This window comes from Dreissena polymorpha, chromosome 2 (genome assembly GCF_020536995.1).
Source record: "Dreissena polymorpha isolate Duluth1 chromosome 2, UMN_Dpol_1.0, whole genome shotgun sequence".
NCBI classification, from domain to species: domain Eukaryota; kingdom Metazoa; phylum Mollusca; class Bivalvia; order Myida; family Dreissenidae; genus Dreissena; species Dreissena polymorpha.
Window position 1 is genome coordinate 85,255,880 of NC_068356.1, and position 19,829 is coordinate 85,275,708.

General features: G+C 31.2%; 1 protein-coding gene across 1 annotated transcript; it reads right to left on the minus strand.

Annotated features, from left to right (window-relative positions):
- Nucleotides 1–6,448: 6,448 nt before the first annotated feature.
- Nucleotides 6,449–8,293, minus strand: LOC127870335 (uncharacterized). The gene is made up of 2 exons (XM_052412965.1): nt 7,451–8,293; nt 6,449–7,126 (listed from the first exon to the last, which is right to left on the minus strand). The coding sequence occupies exons 1-2, from the start codon at nt 8,127–8,129 to the stop codon at nt 6,885–6,887; spliced, it is 921 nt and encodes a 306-aa protein (XP_052268925.1). The 5' UTR covers nt 8,130–8,293; the 3' UTR covers nt 6,449–6,884.
- Nucleotides 8,294–19,829: the final 11,536 nt, after the last annotated feature.

Genomic DNA, 19,829 nt, shown 5'->3' on the forward strand with positions numbered 1-19,829 from the left:
TCGGTGAGTTCAAACCGCAATCCCGATGGACCCGTCGTGAGTTCGAATAAAACTCCCCAGAATCCTGGGATACTCTCTGATCACTCCCAGCGAGAGATCAAGAAACTGTCCGATTACTGGAGCCGACAGAGCCCACTAGCGGAGAGTTCGCCGCGACTGCGGAGCAACCGAAAGTCACTTTTTAACATCAAAGAGTGCCTGAGAAAATCATCGCAATCAACACAAGTAGACACAAATGATGATATAGGTAACATGAAGGTGTGTCATAACTTATATGTCTAATTATGAGTTAAAGTGATATAACACGCATCTAATAGTATATGCTATGTTTAAAGGTGTCTATCGCAAATGTTTTTATTTGTGTGTTTTTTTCACTTCATATACACTTATATTTGTTAATGCAGCATCAACATACTATAACAATATCCCGGAAGAGAAAAATAATACATTTGAATATCAACCGTACTTTCTTTTTGCCAAATGACGACTTAAATTATTCGATGTACGATGCGAATATAAATTAAGGATTAGTGCAGATGTGTTCATACGACACAAAAGACACACTTTTTACGAATCATTTTATTTCCTGCAATGGTATCTATTCATACGACACATGAACACTTACTCCGATCTTAATATAAATACAGTTCCGCTCGGCTTAGAGGACAGGGACAGTCATGTAAAATATCGAATATAATATATATTTTTTATAAACAACTGGTAGCAAGATGCCTCAATTCAACAGTGAACAATGCCCATAATATCAGTTTAATTAATTATGAGTAAGGTGAGTGTGCATTCCATTTCTGTGACTGCATTTGTATTGTAATCAGATCCAGACTTATATATTTGTTTATCTGCAATTGATGTATTTATAAATACTTTTACATTTATTTGGCTAAAGAACCTGTAGTTTAAATACTGCAACACTGTATATGTATATACGTATACCATCGAGTTAATAAAGTTTAAAAATAAATTCGTTTATATTTCATGGGGGTAGCATGGAGTTATAACTAATGTTGTGATTGTTACTTTTTGTTGTGAAAAGCTGGTGTACGTTCAATGTCCAAGACAAGCGGATATCCGAAAAAAACTGCCAAATCATAATTACGATATTTTAATCACGAATTCGGCTCTTGTATTTGAACAAACATGCGTTAGTTATTATTGTGCATCGATATGACAATTTTCACGACCACTTATCTGATACATTTCACGGAGTACTGTGAGAACCTGAAAACTTCCGGTTTATCTGACATTTAACATGATCTGAAAAAGTTTACGCTACATCGGGATTGTCATTAGAACTGCCAAACTATCGACCTTTCTTCAATCTACCATTAACAAATCTGTAAACGTTGCATTACAGAAGATCACATATAACATTGTAATGAACATTTACTGCCATTTTATCAAAGTACTTATCTCTAATATCATGGTGTTGAGACAGCTATGCTTAAAATGCATCACGACTTTCTAAATTCGACTGATAAGAACCAAGTAACATTAGTTGTTGAATTATTTTAGTGGCCCCTTCGCCACCATTGACATACGAATGGCAATCTCAATCCTGCGAAGTGAGTTTGAACTGGAAGGAACTCATCTTAACTGGATAGAATCTTATCTGACTGAAAGATCAATGCGAGTTGATATAAATAACTCTTCAGCAAAGTGTGAATTCATTTAGTACGGTGTTCCCCAGGGCTCATGATAGTAATAAGATGGCTTCCATTTTTTAGACTAACATTGCAAACAGGGAGAATTTATTTTTAGATCTAAACTTAATGCGCATTTGGTTTGCTTTTCTTTTATGATACATGAGTCTTTTTGTTATATAACTGTAAACAGCGCGATTTAATATTGAAAAATAATGTTTGCGCTATATAAGTGCATAAATAACTTGTTTATTGTATTATGTAGTATTGAGGCAATAAAGGAAAAACACAACTGTCTTGAAAATGTATCGCCAAACGGCAAATCTTTATCACAATGCAATCACACTTTCAAATAGAACATGTATCTTTCAACAATAAAATATGTGCACACATTAAATTTCAGTATTACACACATATTCTAGAAATGATAAAAAACAAAACGCAATAAACAATTTTATAAGGACGCATTATGTTCCGCTATTCATTGAACGTGTAAACACACATACGAAATAGCAAATAACATTATTGAAGCTTGGGTCACCGCCTTTAAGCAATTATTTCAAATATTGTTTAAAGGCTAGTTAAACCTAACACAAAGTCCAGTAAAATCACTTAGATGGGAACGTTAACAATTTTAAATATGTTAAGAGTATACAGCAGCACACATTCACTTACAATAATCCATTGTGGGTTACCACAATGGAAAGGTCAAATTAAAATACATCGGGGGCATAAATTGTTGATTACAAGCCTATCATCGCACTAAGGTAAGAAATAATGTCAATACACATTAGTGCAAATAAACAAACATAACATAGAATCGTAAGTAAAATTCAAACCAGCAATGTAATTATAAAAACCATTATGTAACACTATGTTAACACTAAATCGGACCTCTTATGCAATACTGTTATACATCTTAATTCTCGAGAAATCTATTGTTGTGTTCATATTTGAGTCGCTTTGTCCAAAATGAGCCTAAAGACAAATGTAAGTAGTGTAGCTCTAGATTACAGGACGTATTGCTAGATTGTGACATATTATGGTATTGAAATTAAATGTAGGATGACTATTTTACAATGACAATGCTTGATTATTGATCAGTCATGGAATTCAAGATCGAATCAATTACACTCATTTAATTTGTTAGTCATATTATAAATGGTGTATAAGTTCGCAATAAAAAAAATAAAATAAATTCTTTGATTAAAAATCTAGAAATAATGAAAAATGTTAGTGTTTCGTTGAAGATATGTCTATAGAAGATTTGTTTAAAATATGCAAAATTATGTAATAATATTTCCATTATTGTATGAATAATGTTATTTTTATACCATTTTGTATTTGTATTAAATACTTAAAGAACCATAAATAAAAATACCAACACGTATAATGTGATGTACTTCAAATGATGTGTTTTTTTCAAATGGTGAATTTATTAAAAAAAAACTGAATATGAATACAATTCAAATGTTGTCAGTTTTAAAGAGTATGATACCATGACACGAGCTTGCCGTTTTGTTTATTCATACTCGTACCATCCATGCCCAAGATGTAAACTTTACTCTACTCAATTTAAGGTTAATAGTATTCAATAGCGAAACACATGAACACAGGTTCGTGTTTATACCAGAGACTTTAAAACATATCAGTTTCGGTTGTGTATTTTTGACAATTGTAAACAGTAACATAAAGAAACAAAATGATATTATCACATTTTATCAAACAAATAACATAATGAACACGAAAACAAACTCCTCGTTGCTTTGATTAAAACATTTTAGGATTTAGCCGGCGAAATTGAAGTTAGCGTGACTAACATTATACCACTAGGCATCGTTATTGCAAACAACTCTTTCAGGTATCATTTAAACCTCTTATTTTCTTACTGTAACACAAAGAACGCATGAAGAAAGCATTAAAGATTTTTGGGATATCAATACCGCATTAGAACATTAAAAGCGTTTAAATGTATGCAATTACAGTTGAGACAAAAACGGACATTAACGATTTACGTCAGAAAATTATGAATGTAAATATATGTATTGGTACCATGGCGTTTATGGTAAATAAACGTGTGCTTGTTGCAGTGAGATTGTAGTTATACGTTCCAAATTTCTGATAAATATCTTAAAATTCAATACCAAGATCACTCATCATGGGAATGTGTCCATATAGTATTCGTCCTTTGATCATGGATCACCTCAACATAATGCAAAATTGTTACACAATTAAACAAAAATGTCTGAGAGGGTTTCACTTATCTAGATTGTGTACATCTGTTTCTTTAATTCAGGTTGTGTTTTATTATCATCAGCAGTGTTTGTTGATGTAAAAAAATGTAGAATACACAGGTCGAAACTGCGCAAGGTTCGGAACTGATATCTTCACAACAATTATGTAATAAAATACATAAAATACATGTATAAGCAATGATTAACTGCAACGGTAATAATTGAAAACTGAACAAAAGTTAATTCTATTCCAGTCCCATTTTATGTCATGTTGAAACCTAATAATCTTCTATAATGCCGACCGTTTCTTACGATGACCAGCAATCTGTCATCTAGGACAGTTTGCTATAATAAGCATTTTTGTTTATAAATTCAAACTGTTCTACAGACATGTCCATACAATAATTAACACTTTTCTAAATAAGTATAACCTGTGTAAGTTTGGTACAAATGAGAGCATAATATGTTTCAGCATGACTTAACAATGTTTATCATATGCAGATACGCGTCTTAAAGGGGCCTTTCACAGATTTTGGCATATTTTGAAGTTTGTCATTAAATGCTTTATATTGACAAATGTAAACATTGGATCTTTAAAGCTCCAGTAAAAAATCAAGTATAAAATTAAAAAAAGGAAAAAAAAGTAGCCGGTACCAGGGCTCGAACCAGTGACCCAATGATTCCTGGAGTAAGTCTGAAGTAAAAACGCATTAGCCATCTCGGCTTTTCCGCCGGGTGTACACAGTTAAGGTATTTTATATCTTATATAAGCAATCTTCGTAGTTTCGTAAATTTAAACGACAACAACAGAACTCTCCAAATTATTCAATCGTTTCGCGTTGCAACGCTTTATAATTTTTAGGTTTCCAAATTATGGAACGCCTTCACTGTCTTATAATACTAAAACTTGTGATATTACGTCAATCTGACTGTGTATGAATGCCTGTAACCATTATATATTTGCATAATCACAATATATAAATACATAATTTGAATATATACAGATAAAGCATTAATGTATAAAGACATAATTTCTTATATATAGATAAAATGTAAAAATATACAGATACGAATGTATTATACACAGATAATCTTCCATTGTATAAAGGCATTACTGCTTTATATGAAGGCAAAATATCTTTATATGAACATAAATCGTTATGTAATAATGATAATGAATATTTTCTCATTATATATAGGCATAACTTGTTTATATAAAGGCAAAATACCTTTATATAAACATAAATCGTAATTATATAAACCCATATCGTCTTTATATGCAGATAAAATTTGAAAAATACGTTAAAAATCTTAAATTAATTTATGTAAATATGTTATTTCAACACGTAAAGATAAATTTATAGTACAGAAAGATTTTAATGTTTTGTATGATCATAAATAGTTGTTTTATTAAGATAATTACGTTATTACATAAATCCATACAAAGTTAAGATGCTTATGAACATCGAAATAAATTACATTAATACCTAATTTCGTAAGCAATATATATAATCTAAATGATTTAAAGATAACATTAAAATATACGAAGCTTTTATTACACACGGGAGAAATTTTTTTTTTGCATTATTTCACAACAATGGATATGGATTTGATACTTGAGCGAATTGGAGTGGAAGAAGGAGTGATACGGCGCTTCAGACAAGAGAAAATAACACCGGGCATCATATCACTTATGTCACTGTACGACTTTAATTGCTTGGGTGTAAATGACAAAACAACTATCATGAAATTTCGTGTTGAATGTGTTTGTTAACGGAGTAATCCGTGGTAGCATAATACTAACTTATGTTCATATAAAGATCTTTTGCCTTCATATAAAGAAGTAATGCCTTTACCTGTATATATTGAAATTATGTATTTATATATTATGATTATGAATATATATAATGGTTACAGGCATTCATATAAAGATCTTTTGCCTTCATATAAAGAAGTAATGCCTTTATATAATGGAAGATTATATATCTATATATAAGAAAATTATATCTTTATATATTAATGCTTTATAAGTATATATTCAAAATATGTATTTACATATTGTTATTATGCATATACATAATGGTTTCAGGCATTCATATAAAGATCTTTTGCCTTCATATAAAGAAGTAATGCCTTTATATAAGGGAATATTATCTGTATATAATACATTCGTATCTGTATATGTTTACATTTTATCTATATATAAGAAAATTATATCTTTATATATTTATGCTTTATAAGTATATATTTGAATAATGTATTTATATATTGTGATTATGCATATGTATAATGGTTACAGGCATTCATGCACAGTCAGATTGACGTAATATCACAAGTATTAGTATAATAAGACAGTCAAGGCGTTCCATACCAAATCGTCAAAAGATACATATAATGGCTATATTGGACTATGGTAAATGTTCAGTAATACTGTTCCCTCACAAATATCATAACTAAAACGAAAATTTGCGAATCTGAAACAACTTTTTTCAATTTTGTCAATTTACCAAACCGTGAAAAGATCCCTTTATAACGATATGATGTTTGCTTTGTTCATAGTAGTAGATATTCTGTATCGATAAAAACTGATTTAACAAGCGCATTTAATTCACAAGTAATTGTAATTGGATATTATAACACATATCTAGTTTCAATTCTGTTCAAGAAATTGAAGACTAAACAGTGCTTTCACGTTAGTGATGAGACGAAAGCAAACACATGTACTTGCAGCAATAATGTCCACGGAAATTACGAATCTAAAAGAATCAATAAGCGGTCTAGTTTTTGGTTAATGACCGCCACTTCGGTCATGATTCCCCCCACGTCGGTCTTGATTTCATTAACAGACCTTCCGAGTTCGGCGTTACTTGGTGAAAACGATTTCAGTTTAGTTATACCAATATCATGCAGTATCTTCTCAATCGGTATAACATAATACGGACCGACGTTTGCAACGCCTCCTATTATAATCCCAAGACAAATATAGTCTCCGTCACCATCTTTTACGAATACAGGAGATCCAGAATCGCCTGCGTTTGCAAACTTGTTTTAGCTGCTTTACTTCAATAAGGTTATTAAACTTTCTATCTTTATCACGTATTCGAATTTCCCGTGTTACATTCAACCCAATATTTGCAATTCTTCCTTCGGTATATTCAGTTGTTCCACCGAACTTGTAGCAAATGCCCGCGTATGTTTTGGATATGAATACTCTCCCAGATGTATATTCAAACTCTATAAACAGTAATATAGAAACAACGAGTAAAAAAAGGTACGAGAATTGCATAATATAAAAGACCAATAAATCATCTATCTGCATCTTTGACACAAGAAGTGTGATCCATTTAGTAAAATACATTTAAATTAAACAATTGGAATTATACATGCAAGCACATATTTTTTGTCATTTGCATTTAATACAATATTAATATTAAAATAAATAAACGATAACCAAGCCAGAACTCATTTTGTGTGAGGAAACTCTCATAATAAGCTTTTATTATTTGCTTTAATTATTTGCCAATGTATTTAATTTAAAGTATACATTGTGTTCAATACCTAGTTCCTTTGCATCGCTTTTAGGTTGTGGCCATTTCCCATTCACAGGCTTACGATCGTCTACTATTCGTATGATTGCGACGTCGTTTCCTGAATTTGACATTGTGCCTTCAGAGCAAATGATACCCACAACATGACCCAACAAATGTGGCTTTGCAGGTTGATATACGACTATTTGTTGATGGTTGTCAATCCATGTTTTCTTCAGACCATATTCGATACAATTTCGATGTTCTTCTGGAGTAAGAATGGCGTGCGCACATGTAATCCCACACAAACCGTGCTCCGGATGTTCAAAAAATACACCGAGTGTTCCATTGTAAGATTGTTCATTTACCACCCTTTGAATTTTACACCCCATTCGAATATTACTGAGTGCATCATCTGCATGATTTCCAAACATGGTAAACATTCCTTCGCGAACATCTACTTGTATGCCATCGTACACTTTATCAAACGGGTCTTCTCCCAGTGGGATATATTCTTTTGCAATGACGTATAAAACAAGTCGTGGTTCGTAAGTTTCCTCCAAATTTCTGTTAATTTTGTAGAAGCTTCCCTGAACAATGCTTAAATTTGTATGTGTTGACAACAAACTTTCCGCATTTTTCTTGAAGCAAGCGAGCATAATGTCTTTATCTGTGTCATCTATTCCAGTATTTCCCACTTCGACTTCCATTTCCCTATCATATTGCGGAATGTCAGAGATTTGTTTGATAAAATAATCGGTGTTGGTTTTAAGTTTGAAGTCTTCAAGTTTATTGATCAATTCACTGTTTACCGATGTATTTTGAACTACCACAACAGTTATCTTACATTTAGTTGCATCATTACATCTATACGCAGGAAAAACAGAAACTACATCTGGATATTCCTTTAAGTTAGCTATATGGGTAGCGTAATCTTTTTGTGTAAGGATCTGTGCTAATCCTGAAATATATTGGGTCACATAATATTTTTCGGTCACGAAACCATCAAATAGTTACTATAATATAGTGTTTAAGATATAGGTCTTAATTCAAATTGAACTTGGGAAAACGAAAATTAGACAATTACAAACCAGATTTACTGGCACTTTACTTAAAAAAAGACGAATTTACAGACTTAACTGGATACAAGAATGATAACATTTATAAATAATGTAAATATGTTGTTATTATGGCACTCTAATATATCTTTATATTTCCCTGAAAAAGGTGAGAATGCAATTGATTTTCTAGTTCACAATTTACTCACCTGTTTTGTTTAAGGACTCCGCAAATCCACGCTGAATGCTTTGTTCGTCGTTGTCGTGACCTATTAAATTGAATTGTTACGCCTTATTTGACCAACTCGAAATAGTATTATAAAGTAGCTTTTTGATTCTCCTGTTAGCAGTAGTAAACAGAAATGTATAGGACATGCATATACCAACTACATAATGTAGAGTATTTAACTGAAAAACAAATCAAGAATTAAAAGTTTGTGAAATTTGCTATCATTCTAAATCAGAACTGCCTGCCTAAAAGAAAAGGCGAGGATTATCCATACGTTTAACACGCTCCATTCTTGGCGAGTTAGGTAACACACTATTGCAAACATCACTGCAATAAATTGTACTTGTTGTGTCACGTATTGTAAAACATACTGTGAGAAAAAATATAAATACCAAAAGCACACGCATAACGTGATAAACAGTACTAATGCGGTATACTAACTAATGCAACAACAATTTCATAAACACTTAATCTATTGAAATAATACAGTAGTTTTCAGCATCTAAAGCTGTTCTTGCAAAAACAAGTTGTATCCAGTCATCCCCTATAGCATCCATAGATGCTTAGCTATCATGCTTATTTCATTATTTCAAAGCTGGACAACAATTTGTGGAACAAATGTACTTCCATTTTCTTTTGCTGATGCTCATTATTAAATTTCTGTCCTCATATTACTTTATCCAAAATATACCTTTGTCGCAACGGGTAACACATGTCTGTTTTAAAAAACATAAACACTCACACACACAACTACTTATAACGCATATATGTATATATCTACCAAAACAACAAACCCTTTCTTTTCACAACACAACGTTAACAACCCTTGCTTAACGTTAATCTACTCAGGTGAGCGACCCAGGACCACCATGGCCCTCCTGTTACTCAAAACACTTGATTTTAGTGTAACGGTACTACTTTTATATTTGGAATAAAGCGCGTGGCGTGAAGTCATAACATAATCCAAATGTGTATGCTAGCTGTTCCTAGCCGATACCTGCACTGATAAGACGTGTACGCGGACGACAAAATTACAAAATAAATAATGTTTAAAACAATCTTTCTAATTTTATTTTAATCCAATACTATCGAAATATGGAATTTGCATTCGCAATCGCTTCAATTTCGTTTGTAAAATAATTGAGTATCAGACTTATATGTATGTGTGACGATGTGTAGTAATAACAGAAACAGTTCAGTTAAAACTATCCCGTACGCTTACATTACATGTCGCTTACCACATTTTATTGACTCATGGATATGTTACAAGTGCTGATTCAAACCGTTGATCAAATTGCATTGAATCACAGTTATGTAACATTACGTATACTGTAATGCAAGTGTATGTTCATTTAGTATTTGAGTATGTGTATAACTTTATTAATACTCATGAATAATACAGTTGCTATGTAATAAATATCACGCCTACTTTGCTCAATTATAAAACAATGGTGTAATAAGCTTACTGTTCGTACAATTACAGTACATCATTTTTTCCTCAATATGTTACCCATAAGAAATTGAGTATGTTTAGTATAATTATAAAAAAAAGTTTGTTGGATACAATATTCATTATTTTGTTTTAGAAACAGAAAAAACTATAAATAATATTGTTAAATGATCAATAATAATTATTATTAAAAGTGCATAATTAAATTGTTTGTAGAAACGAATGTTCCCTTCAAATTAATGCAAATATCAAGTATCTAAAAACTTACTGTTTTTTACCGACAAATGACAACTCAAGTGGATGTGTTAAAAAACCTTATTGTTTGTGGTTGATGTCATTTTTTCAATAACATTGAACTTTGTTAATTTGTATTAATATAACTTACAATGTTAAATATAACTGTTGTAACGATCGTGAATGTCCATCATAATAAATATGCAACGAAAACAAGATTATATGCAACACTGTTAGCAAACATGAACGTTTTTAGTTATTTAAAATACACTGATTACTGAGTATGCAAACACATGATTTAGAAGAGACAGAGCAGATGTCAGTATTCATATATATATAACTCTCTCTCTCTCTCTCTCTCTCTCTCTCTCTCTCTCTCTCTCTCTCTCTCTCTCTCTCTCTCTCTCTCTCTCTCTCTCTCTCTCTATATATATATATATATATATATATATATATATATATATATATATATATATATATATATATATATATATATATATATATATAAACTTTGTGCATATGCATAGTTTTCTAACTTTGATGACATAAATAAGCATTAGTAACTTAAAACCGGTTAAAATAAAGTTGTTACTTTATTCAACTAGTAAAGTAAAGGTTGTTTTAAACACATGATTTACCTATATATGGATTCAAAAAATGGTACTTATAAGAAATGAATTTAATAGCATTTTATCAGATATTTGCTCGAATAAGAAATGACTTAAAAACACATTCCATATTAGGCTATCTATTTATAGCTCAATACATTTATACATAATTTGCAAAACATTTTGGTTTAAACAATGCATTGGTCCTTTTTCATTCATCGCATTCAGTTTTCTGCGTTTTCTTGGTAATCCGTACATACCTTTATTTTGTTTTATCATAGTAGGCAAAAATCTCCCTCCCTCGGGCATACAATGAGGTTCGGTTTGCTTACCCGTGAATGCTTCAAATCCCTCTCTTATTTTGAGCGTGTTCCCATTTGTAGCCACATCTTATAAAATACATTAATATGAGCCATCGGGTTTCGACTATATTTTACAAACATCGTTAATGAATAGATCTTATTTAAGCAATGCATAGCAATAAAAAGAACAGTGCGACATATAGCAATATAAAGAACCTTATACACGATGACTCATAATTAAAAATATATTAATTTTAGACACATTCGTTAGATTGGCACGTTTCGAATACCTTATTTACAAATTTTGAAGTATTGTAGTGTTAGCACAGCTTAATTTGCTTTATATTTAGTCAATAAGTGATGATGAGTCTTTAATTTATATCCATATAGGACTGCGTACCTGTCATTTTTACTTCGCCATTATCCCAACCATTAGAGCGCTCTTCAACGTCAGCAAGTCCAAGAGGTACAGATTTCATGATGTCTGCAATAGTGTCTGAACTGTGGTCTGCAAGGAATGGTCTTTACATTTATAATGCGAGCAATGACTATCCAAATATAATTTATTGATAGTTTTATCAACATAAAAAGACAAATGACATGATATGTGTGTTTCCATTTTCAAAGAATATGTTGATCCTGTTTTGGATACATAATTGTATTATTGATTTATTAAGTACCCTCGTTTTAACAACCTTTAATACTCGAAGACAGAATGCAAACTTTTAACATTATATTAACATATTGTATTCCATAATTTGAACAAACAAATCTTAAAACAAATACAAATACTGCAACCGGAACTCAACATTCAGGAAATAGTATATGATTTATATATTTTAATCATACTGCATTAAAAAGTATAAGGTCTGTTACATATATACTTAATCACTGAAAAATAAAGAAGCGATGAATATATCAGTGCAGAAATTTACATTACAATTTTCTTTGATTTAATTTAAGCAACATGTCTCCTATATTCACTGTATTTGCCAGTCAAGGAAATTGTCCAAAACAAAACAAATCAGATCCACTAAAAGATAATTACAAGCACATAATTTATCATATATACGCTAGTACATCACAAATAAAAAAACATCAGTAGCATCAGTATATATACCTCACGTTAAGGTAATTGATAAGCAGTTAATCTATACAAAGATGGTGTAAATGAATTTCTAGGTAATCCGTACATACTTGCAAGGCGTTCTAATATAGTAGGCGAGCGTCTCTCTCCCTCGGTCATACAATGACGTTCTCTCAGTGTAGCCGTATGTTGGATACAAAAATTTTTCCAACAGTCATCATATCCCTCTCTTATTTTGAGCGTGTTCCCATTTGTAGCCACATCTTATAAAATACATTAATATGAGCCATCGGGTTTCGACTATATTTTACAAACATCGTTAATGAATAGATCTTATTTAAGCAATGCATAGCAATAAAAAAAAACAGTGCGACATATAGCAATATAAAGAACCTTATACACGATGACTCATAATTAAAAATATATTAATTTTAGACACATTCGTTAGATTGGCACGTTTCGAATACCTTATTTACAAATTTTGAAGTATTGTAGTGTTAGCACAGCTTAATTTGCTTTATATTTAGTCAATAAGTGATGATGAGTCTTTAATTTATATCCATATAGGACTGCGTACCTGTCATTTTTACTTCGCCATTATCCCAACCATTAGAGCGCTCTTCAACGTCAGCAAGTCCAAGAGGTACAGATTTCATGATGTCTGCAATAGTGTCTGAACTGTGGTCTGCAAGGAATGGTCTTTACATTTATAATGCGAGCAATGACTATCCAAATATAATTTATTGATAGTTTTATCAACATAAAAAGACAAATGACATGATATGTGTGTTTCCATTTTCAAAGAATATGTTGATCCTGTTTTGGATACATAATTGTATTATTGATTTATTAAGTACCCTCGTTTTAACAACCTTTAATACTCGAAGACAGAATGCAAACTTTTAACATTATATTAACATATTGTATTCCATAATTTGAACAAACAAATCTTTAAACAAATACAAATACTGCAACCGGAACTCAACATTCAGGAAATAGTATATGATTTATATATTTTAATCATACTGCATTAAAAAGTATAAGGTCTGTTACATATATACTTAATCACTGAAAAATAAAGAAGCGATGAACATATCAGTGCAGAAATTTACATTACAATTTTCTTTGATTTAATTTAAGCAACATGTCTCCTATATTCACTGTATTTGCCAGTCAAGGAAATTGTCCAAAACAAAACAAATCAGATCCACTAAAAGATAATTACAAGCACATAATTTATCATATATACGCTAGTACATCACAAATAAAAAAACATCAGTAGCATCAGTATATATACCTCACGTTAAGGTAATTGATAAGCAGTTAATCTATACAAAGATGGTGTAAATGAATTTCTAGGTAATCCGTACATACTTGCAAGGCGTTCTAATATAGTAGGCGAGCGTCTCTCTCCCTCGGTCATACAATGACGTTCTCTCAGTGTAGCCGTATGTTGGATACAAAATTTTTTCCAACAGTCATCATATCCCTCTCTTATTTTGAGCGTGTTCCCATTTGTAGCCACATCTTATAAAATACATTAATATGAGCCATCGGGTTTCGACTATATTTTACAAACGTCGTTAAGAAATAGATCTTATTTAAGCAATGCATATCTATCAACACAATGCGATATATAGCAATATAACAATACTTTTTACGATGATTGATAATTTAAAATATATTATTTTCAGACAGATTCGTTATATATTTGCATGTTTCATATACATTAATTTCTAATTTAGAACTATTGCAGTGTTGGCACAGCTGAATTTACTTTATTTAAATTCAATAAGTGATTATGAGTCTTGAATTTATATCACCACAGAAAGATAATATAATGGAGGTATTTCCTATCGATTCGGCCTTCTATGTATTTTGGTCAGTGTATTTATTATGTGCATAGCGGTAAGTCATATGTGAAAATAAAGCTCGAAATTGTAGAGTAACGTTAACATTTCTCAGTTTATTTTTGACACAAGTAATTCCGACATTCATTACATTCAAATGTTACGGCAACTGATCGCGTTGTAAGAAATCCTACTGGTGTTAACATTCTAATATTGCAGGTTAACAGGTGTGCTCTTTTTTCAAATGAACACAATAAACAGATAATGTTTTTAACAAAATTTAATGACACCTGAAGTTATTCAAAACAACTGATAATACATGCAGAAATGTGAAATACAAACACATCCGTGTTAAGTAAATATATTTGTTGTACTGAATTTGCATGCACAGAAAGTGGACATTTGTCGTTCTGATGTGCGGCTTGACAACAATTCGAGAATTTACCCCTATTTCTATTTTTAGCTATCAAAATCGATCAATTATCTGATCTAAGATAAACATTCTATGTCGGCAATAAAAAACACAGCGTTCCACGTAGTTCAGGATTCCCGTACATTTACCGGTTAATTCAATTTAAAACCACTATACATTAGAAATATACCACACGTGAATTATTGTTCTACTACTTATAATGGTTTACGATTAAATCCAAAGTCCATTCATTTTCACCGTATTAATTTCACCGTACAACTGAACTCTGGCATACACAAGTAGATCTCACCTATATATGTGTTTGTATACCACGTTTCATTATTATATCTTATGAGCCATTATCAAAAGAGCATAATTGTGCGGGACTATATTTTTGGAAACAAGCACCTGACATTTGCCATTAACAAATAAATGAAACATACAATTCGCTTGAAATGATGTAAATATATTCTTTGATTGAACACAAAATATTTATAAAAAAAAGATATAGTATATATACGCATATTCGTTTCGATAATTAAGTGAATGTATATCAAAATACATATTATAATGCATCAGTGTAATTATATTAAATATTTAGTTCGGTAGCTTCGCCTTATTATAATTATATATATATATATTTATATAACATATATATTAAATTAGTTTTAACACTAGACTTGATAGTTCACTAATAACAATTTATATAGCCTCAAATATTACATAACATTTTTTTTCAATAATAAATAAATTCAAGTATTTACCCATTCCTATGCAATTTTTTGAAGTCTGAAATCCAAAACCATAAGGTAATTGTGAACTACCGAATGCACATGAAGTGTCACGAAAGTTGCCTACGGTTGCATTAACGGGTCCTCCATCTGCCCCACTGTATGTGTTGCTGATTTGATCAATTTTCATCAAGGCACTTTCACGCACATCTGTATCGCCTACATTTTCTCTTTTTGCCTCCTTACCATTGTGGCTGATGGTAGACAATTGAACTTCTTCTTGACTACAGGTCAATTCTGAAGAAAAAATATACTTTGAATTGCAGTCATTGTCCAAACGAACAGCGCGCGAACTGCTTTGTGTGTTACTGAATGCACACGAAATTTTTATAACTTCTTTTGCGAGATCGCTGAATTCATCTTGACATACTTCTGCGCATGTCTGTCCTGGCAATACAATGCAATTTGTATGTAAGTTCAATTGTATAAAACAAACAATACCATTAGAAATGTTTAACAAATTCTGAAGTAATTGTAGCAACAACAGTAGTTGGCAGTAGTAACTTAAGTGGATGTAAAAGTAGTTTATGCTATAAACGGGCTCACAATTGCTCTAAATGGTATTTAGCTATGTCGATATGGGTCTCATTCTAAAGCATGTCTTCTAATAGCTTCGTGTTTTTATTGTAAAACAATTCAATGTGTTTAAAGTATAACGGCATATGCCACTTAAGATATAAGACGTTTATTGCAATTTAAAAATATATAAATGATAAACATGCACTGGAAGGTAAAAAAACTGTTTGTATGATTGATTGAAATAGCTTCATTGATATATCTTCATACTTGTGTTTCTTGTATTAAAACATAGATTTTAAAACAAATGTATGTTATACATTTCCGACTTACACACCTGTATAAATAAATGTTAGTTTATTGATTAGCACAAATATGTTATCCATAAAATAATGAAGCGTTTTTACGCTTCTATCGATAAATTATGTACACAATATATAATCTGCATAGCATTTAAAGTTAAACAAAGCCGTATGTTTTATGGTAGCGTGTTAGCTATGGCTTTTAAAGGGCGCGGATTAGAAACCCATGAAAGTTACATTGATAGCTTATTTTATCTTGTTCCTTGTAATTACAATTTTTAAAACTATTGCAAATAGAACAAACGGTTACAATGTTAGTTAAATGACAATAAAAATGCGGAAATCATTGAATAAAGCCCTTGGAAGCTCTAACTCGTGTATGATATGATAACAATACCATCGAAATTCTTCTGGGGCGGCTTTAGATTCCAAATGTTCCACGCGTATTTCAATTTGAAAAGTTAACAAACTGTTTTATAATAATAATGCACCATTAATAAATAAAAGAAGTTTTCATTGCGATTAGTAAAAAACCAGTACCTTGTACAGAATGTCGTGGCTATAGAGTACTAAGCGAAGCAGGATAACGGGCGAAAAATTGTCAGTATGTAAGAAAACAGTCTTGAGATGGATATCCAAATGCAGTCAACTTCTTTTTTAAATAATACGTTTAAACGTTAAGGTGTAAGTGATGCACAACGCTTTCGCAATCAAATAAAGAACGTTATTTCTTATCATAATACAGGCATGCACATACTAACAATAAAATGGCTACATTTTCCGATCAAAGATGTTAAATCACTATGATACCCCAGACATATAATAATCTTGATGCGAGTTGACTAACAGATTTAACTGATCTAAATTAAGAGATATCTTTTTTTAAACGGCATTTACCCTGCATCCAAAAAGCCGCTACAGCATTAACAAGTGAAATATAACAACAGCACTAAACCGTCCACTTGGACTAATTGTATACTCACTTTGAGGCACACGGCGATAAATAGGTTCGTTCATGATTTATAATAACAATCGTTTCTTTCTCTATTGATTTCGTTCACATCTATAAAAAGAATAAAAATAAAGTCATATATGCGTTTTATAAAATGCATAATAATGTAAGTTACCTAATGACATATTAAATTAATTAAAATTAGGATTAATATACGTGACTACATAAATTCTTAACATGAACAAGTATAATTTGTTTAAACGTTTATGTATGTTTATGTTGGGGGCTGTTCTATTGTGATGTTTTTATAATGTAAAACCATCATACATCGTCAAAAAGGGACAGTTGTTCGAACTAGACAAGTATTGTTATTACTTTTTTCTGCATAGTTACTAGCTGTGTATATCAAAGCAAAACACGTATGATGCAGATATCCTAAGTAGTCTAGTAGTGCAATAAATCATGTAAATAGTAAAGTTGTATTTACATGAACAAATACACGTTAATATTTAAAATGATATCAAATTAGGTTAGTATTTTCTTCGGAGGCCAAATCAGTTTTTATGATACACGTTACCTGCATATTATAACCGTAGAAATATTCAGTTACACTTAGACAAAGGGGCAATTGTGTACAGTAGTATGCATGAAAAGTCGTTACGCACACATTTAAGTAGTATAGAAAAACAAATCAATATACATTATTATAAACCATGAGTTAATCATTCACTTGTGTCTAAATTAAGGCAAGCTGAAATAAGCATATGCAAAACAACACAATACATTCAAAACAACACTAAACATAGTAATGAGTAATGCCTGAGCCTGCGAATGGTCCATTTGAGGCATTGGAAGTTAATCAAATTCAAATGCATCACTAAACAACTTTAGGAGTTCGCTTGGTGTAATGGATATGGTGTCCGTCTAGCGATCGGGAGGTATCGGGTTCGATCCTCACCGTGGGAGCGTTCTTTAGTTCTCCTCCAAAACACCAAGTGCTGATTCTAGGCCCAGGAAACGGACTCGAGAGCGTTTATATAAGCCTTAAGCTTTCGATGCAATCGAGCTAAAATCAATTGGTTTAAACTAAATATATTAAACAAACATTATTTCACAAATGCACACACACGCTCATATAGTTGAATGAATAACGTATTTGAACCTCTATGGGGAGTTGTTATTATACAAAAGAGTTTATTTTATTAGTGTATTTAAAAAACAGTATAAATGGTGATGCTTATTAATTTGGGTGTATTGATTGATTTCATGTTGTTGTTGCTTTGCCTTTACGTCAGATTGTTCTACATTTAATTTGCCAGTAAGACATTTAAAATGTGTCACTCGTTTCATGTGGAGAATAATATAGCCCTTAAACCAAGAGCTGGTCTGCTTTCGAATCTTACTAGTAAGTTCCGACTTATTAAAGATGTAAAGACCAGAACAGAGTCCAAACGAATTGTATTCTATGTATCTAAACAATAGTTATCAATGTGATATTAAGACTAAAACTATCTGGTAATTGGATATCTTATCGTTTCATGTTTTAATCATGATATGTGTAAGATCAAAGTAAACGAGGAATATAAATAATGCAATACAAAAACGCTTCGCGATAAAAACTTCAAAAGAAGATAACATACGGTCATAGTACATAAGATGTATTAAAGAATAATAATAAAATTTGGACGACGTCACTTTAATCACGTTAGAGGTTAAAACGTTAGTTGTCCTGATTGACAAGACGAACAATTTGAACACAATCACTTAATTCTTTTTTAGTAAAAGTTCTTACTCTGAACCATTTTAGAATAAGTGTACTGGTCTTAACTTCTTTAGTGAGGTGATATGACGATCAAATTATAGTATGCGTTCTAAATTTGTTAATAATCTAAACAGTTCATTCAAATGGTTAGGAATCAAATTTGTCTTAAAACGTGTTATACTAATTGACCGTTATTCATGAAAAGCGCTAAGAATTAAAATGCGTTTTTGAGATGTATATTTACTTTATTATGTTGATCTCGATTGTCGTCATATTGAATACGACCTTATCAGAATTGGTATAGTTTAAGCGTTTAAAATAATGTTACTCTAATGGGAAACGTATCCGTAGCAGTGTCGGTTTAGGAGCGCCATCGTAAAAAACAAAGTTACATTAAAATCAATACCATTCATACAGCGTGTAATTTTTTTCGATAATGATGTTTATAATAATAAATAACACGAGGCTTCAACAAGATTACTATTTTGCTAAAATGTTAACAACAGATCGTTTATGTGCTAAGCGTTTGGTCATATCTTTAAATTTATGAACAATGGATTATACACTTGCCGTGCAACATATACTCATAGTTTAGTTAAACAAACAAATATCAGAGAGCTAAGCAAACACTCTCCGATTTTTAATTAAACCAATATCATCTGTCCACAACTATTATATTACTAAAGTTTATTGAGTAACGTAACCCTAGCACAGGAAATTTGTTCCGAAACGGCTCCCAAATAACGTGTTTTATATAAAACACATTGGGGATAAGACAATGATCGATGCATATTTAAACATTTCCGGGACATAACTTCAATAATATAAACATTTTCATCGAAACCATGCTCATCTTG

Excerpts from the sequence above, each read along its gene's own strand:
- LOC127870335 (XM_052412965.1), bottom strand. The coding sequence starts at position 8,129 with ATGGAAGTCGAAGTGGGAAATACTGGAATAGATGACACAGATAAAGAC. Across the intron at positions 7,127-7,450 it reads AAGCGATGCAAAGGAACTAG|AGTTTGAATATACATCTGGG; the intron begins GTATTGAACACA and ends TACTGTTTATAG.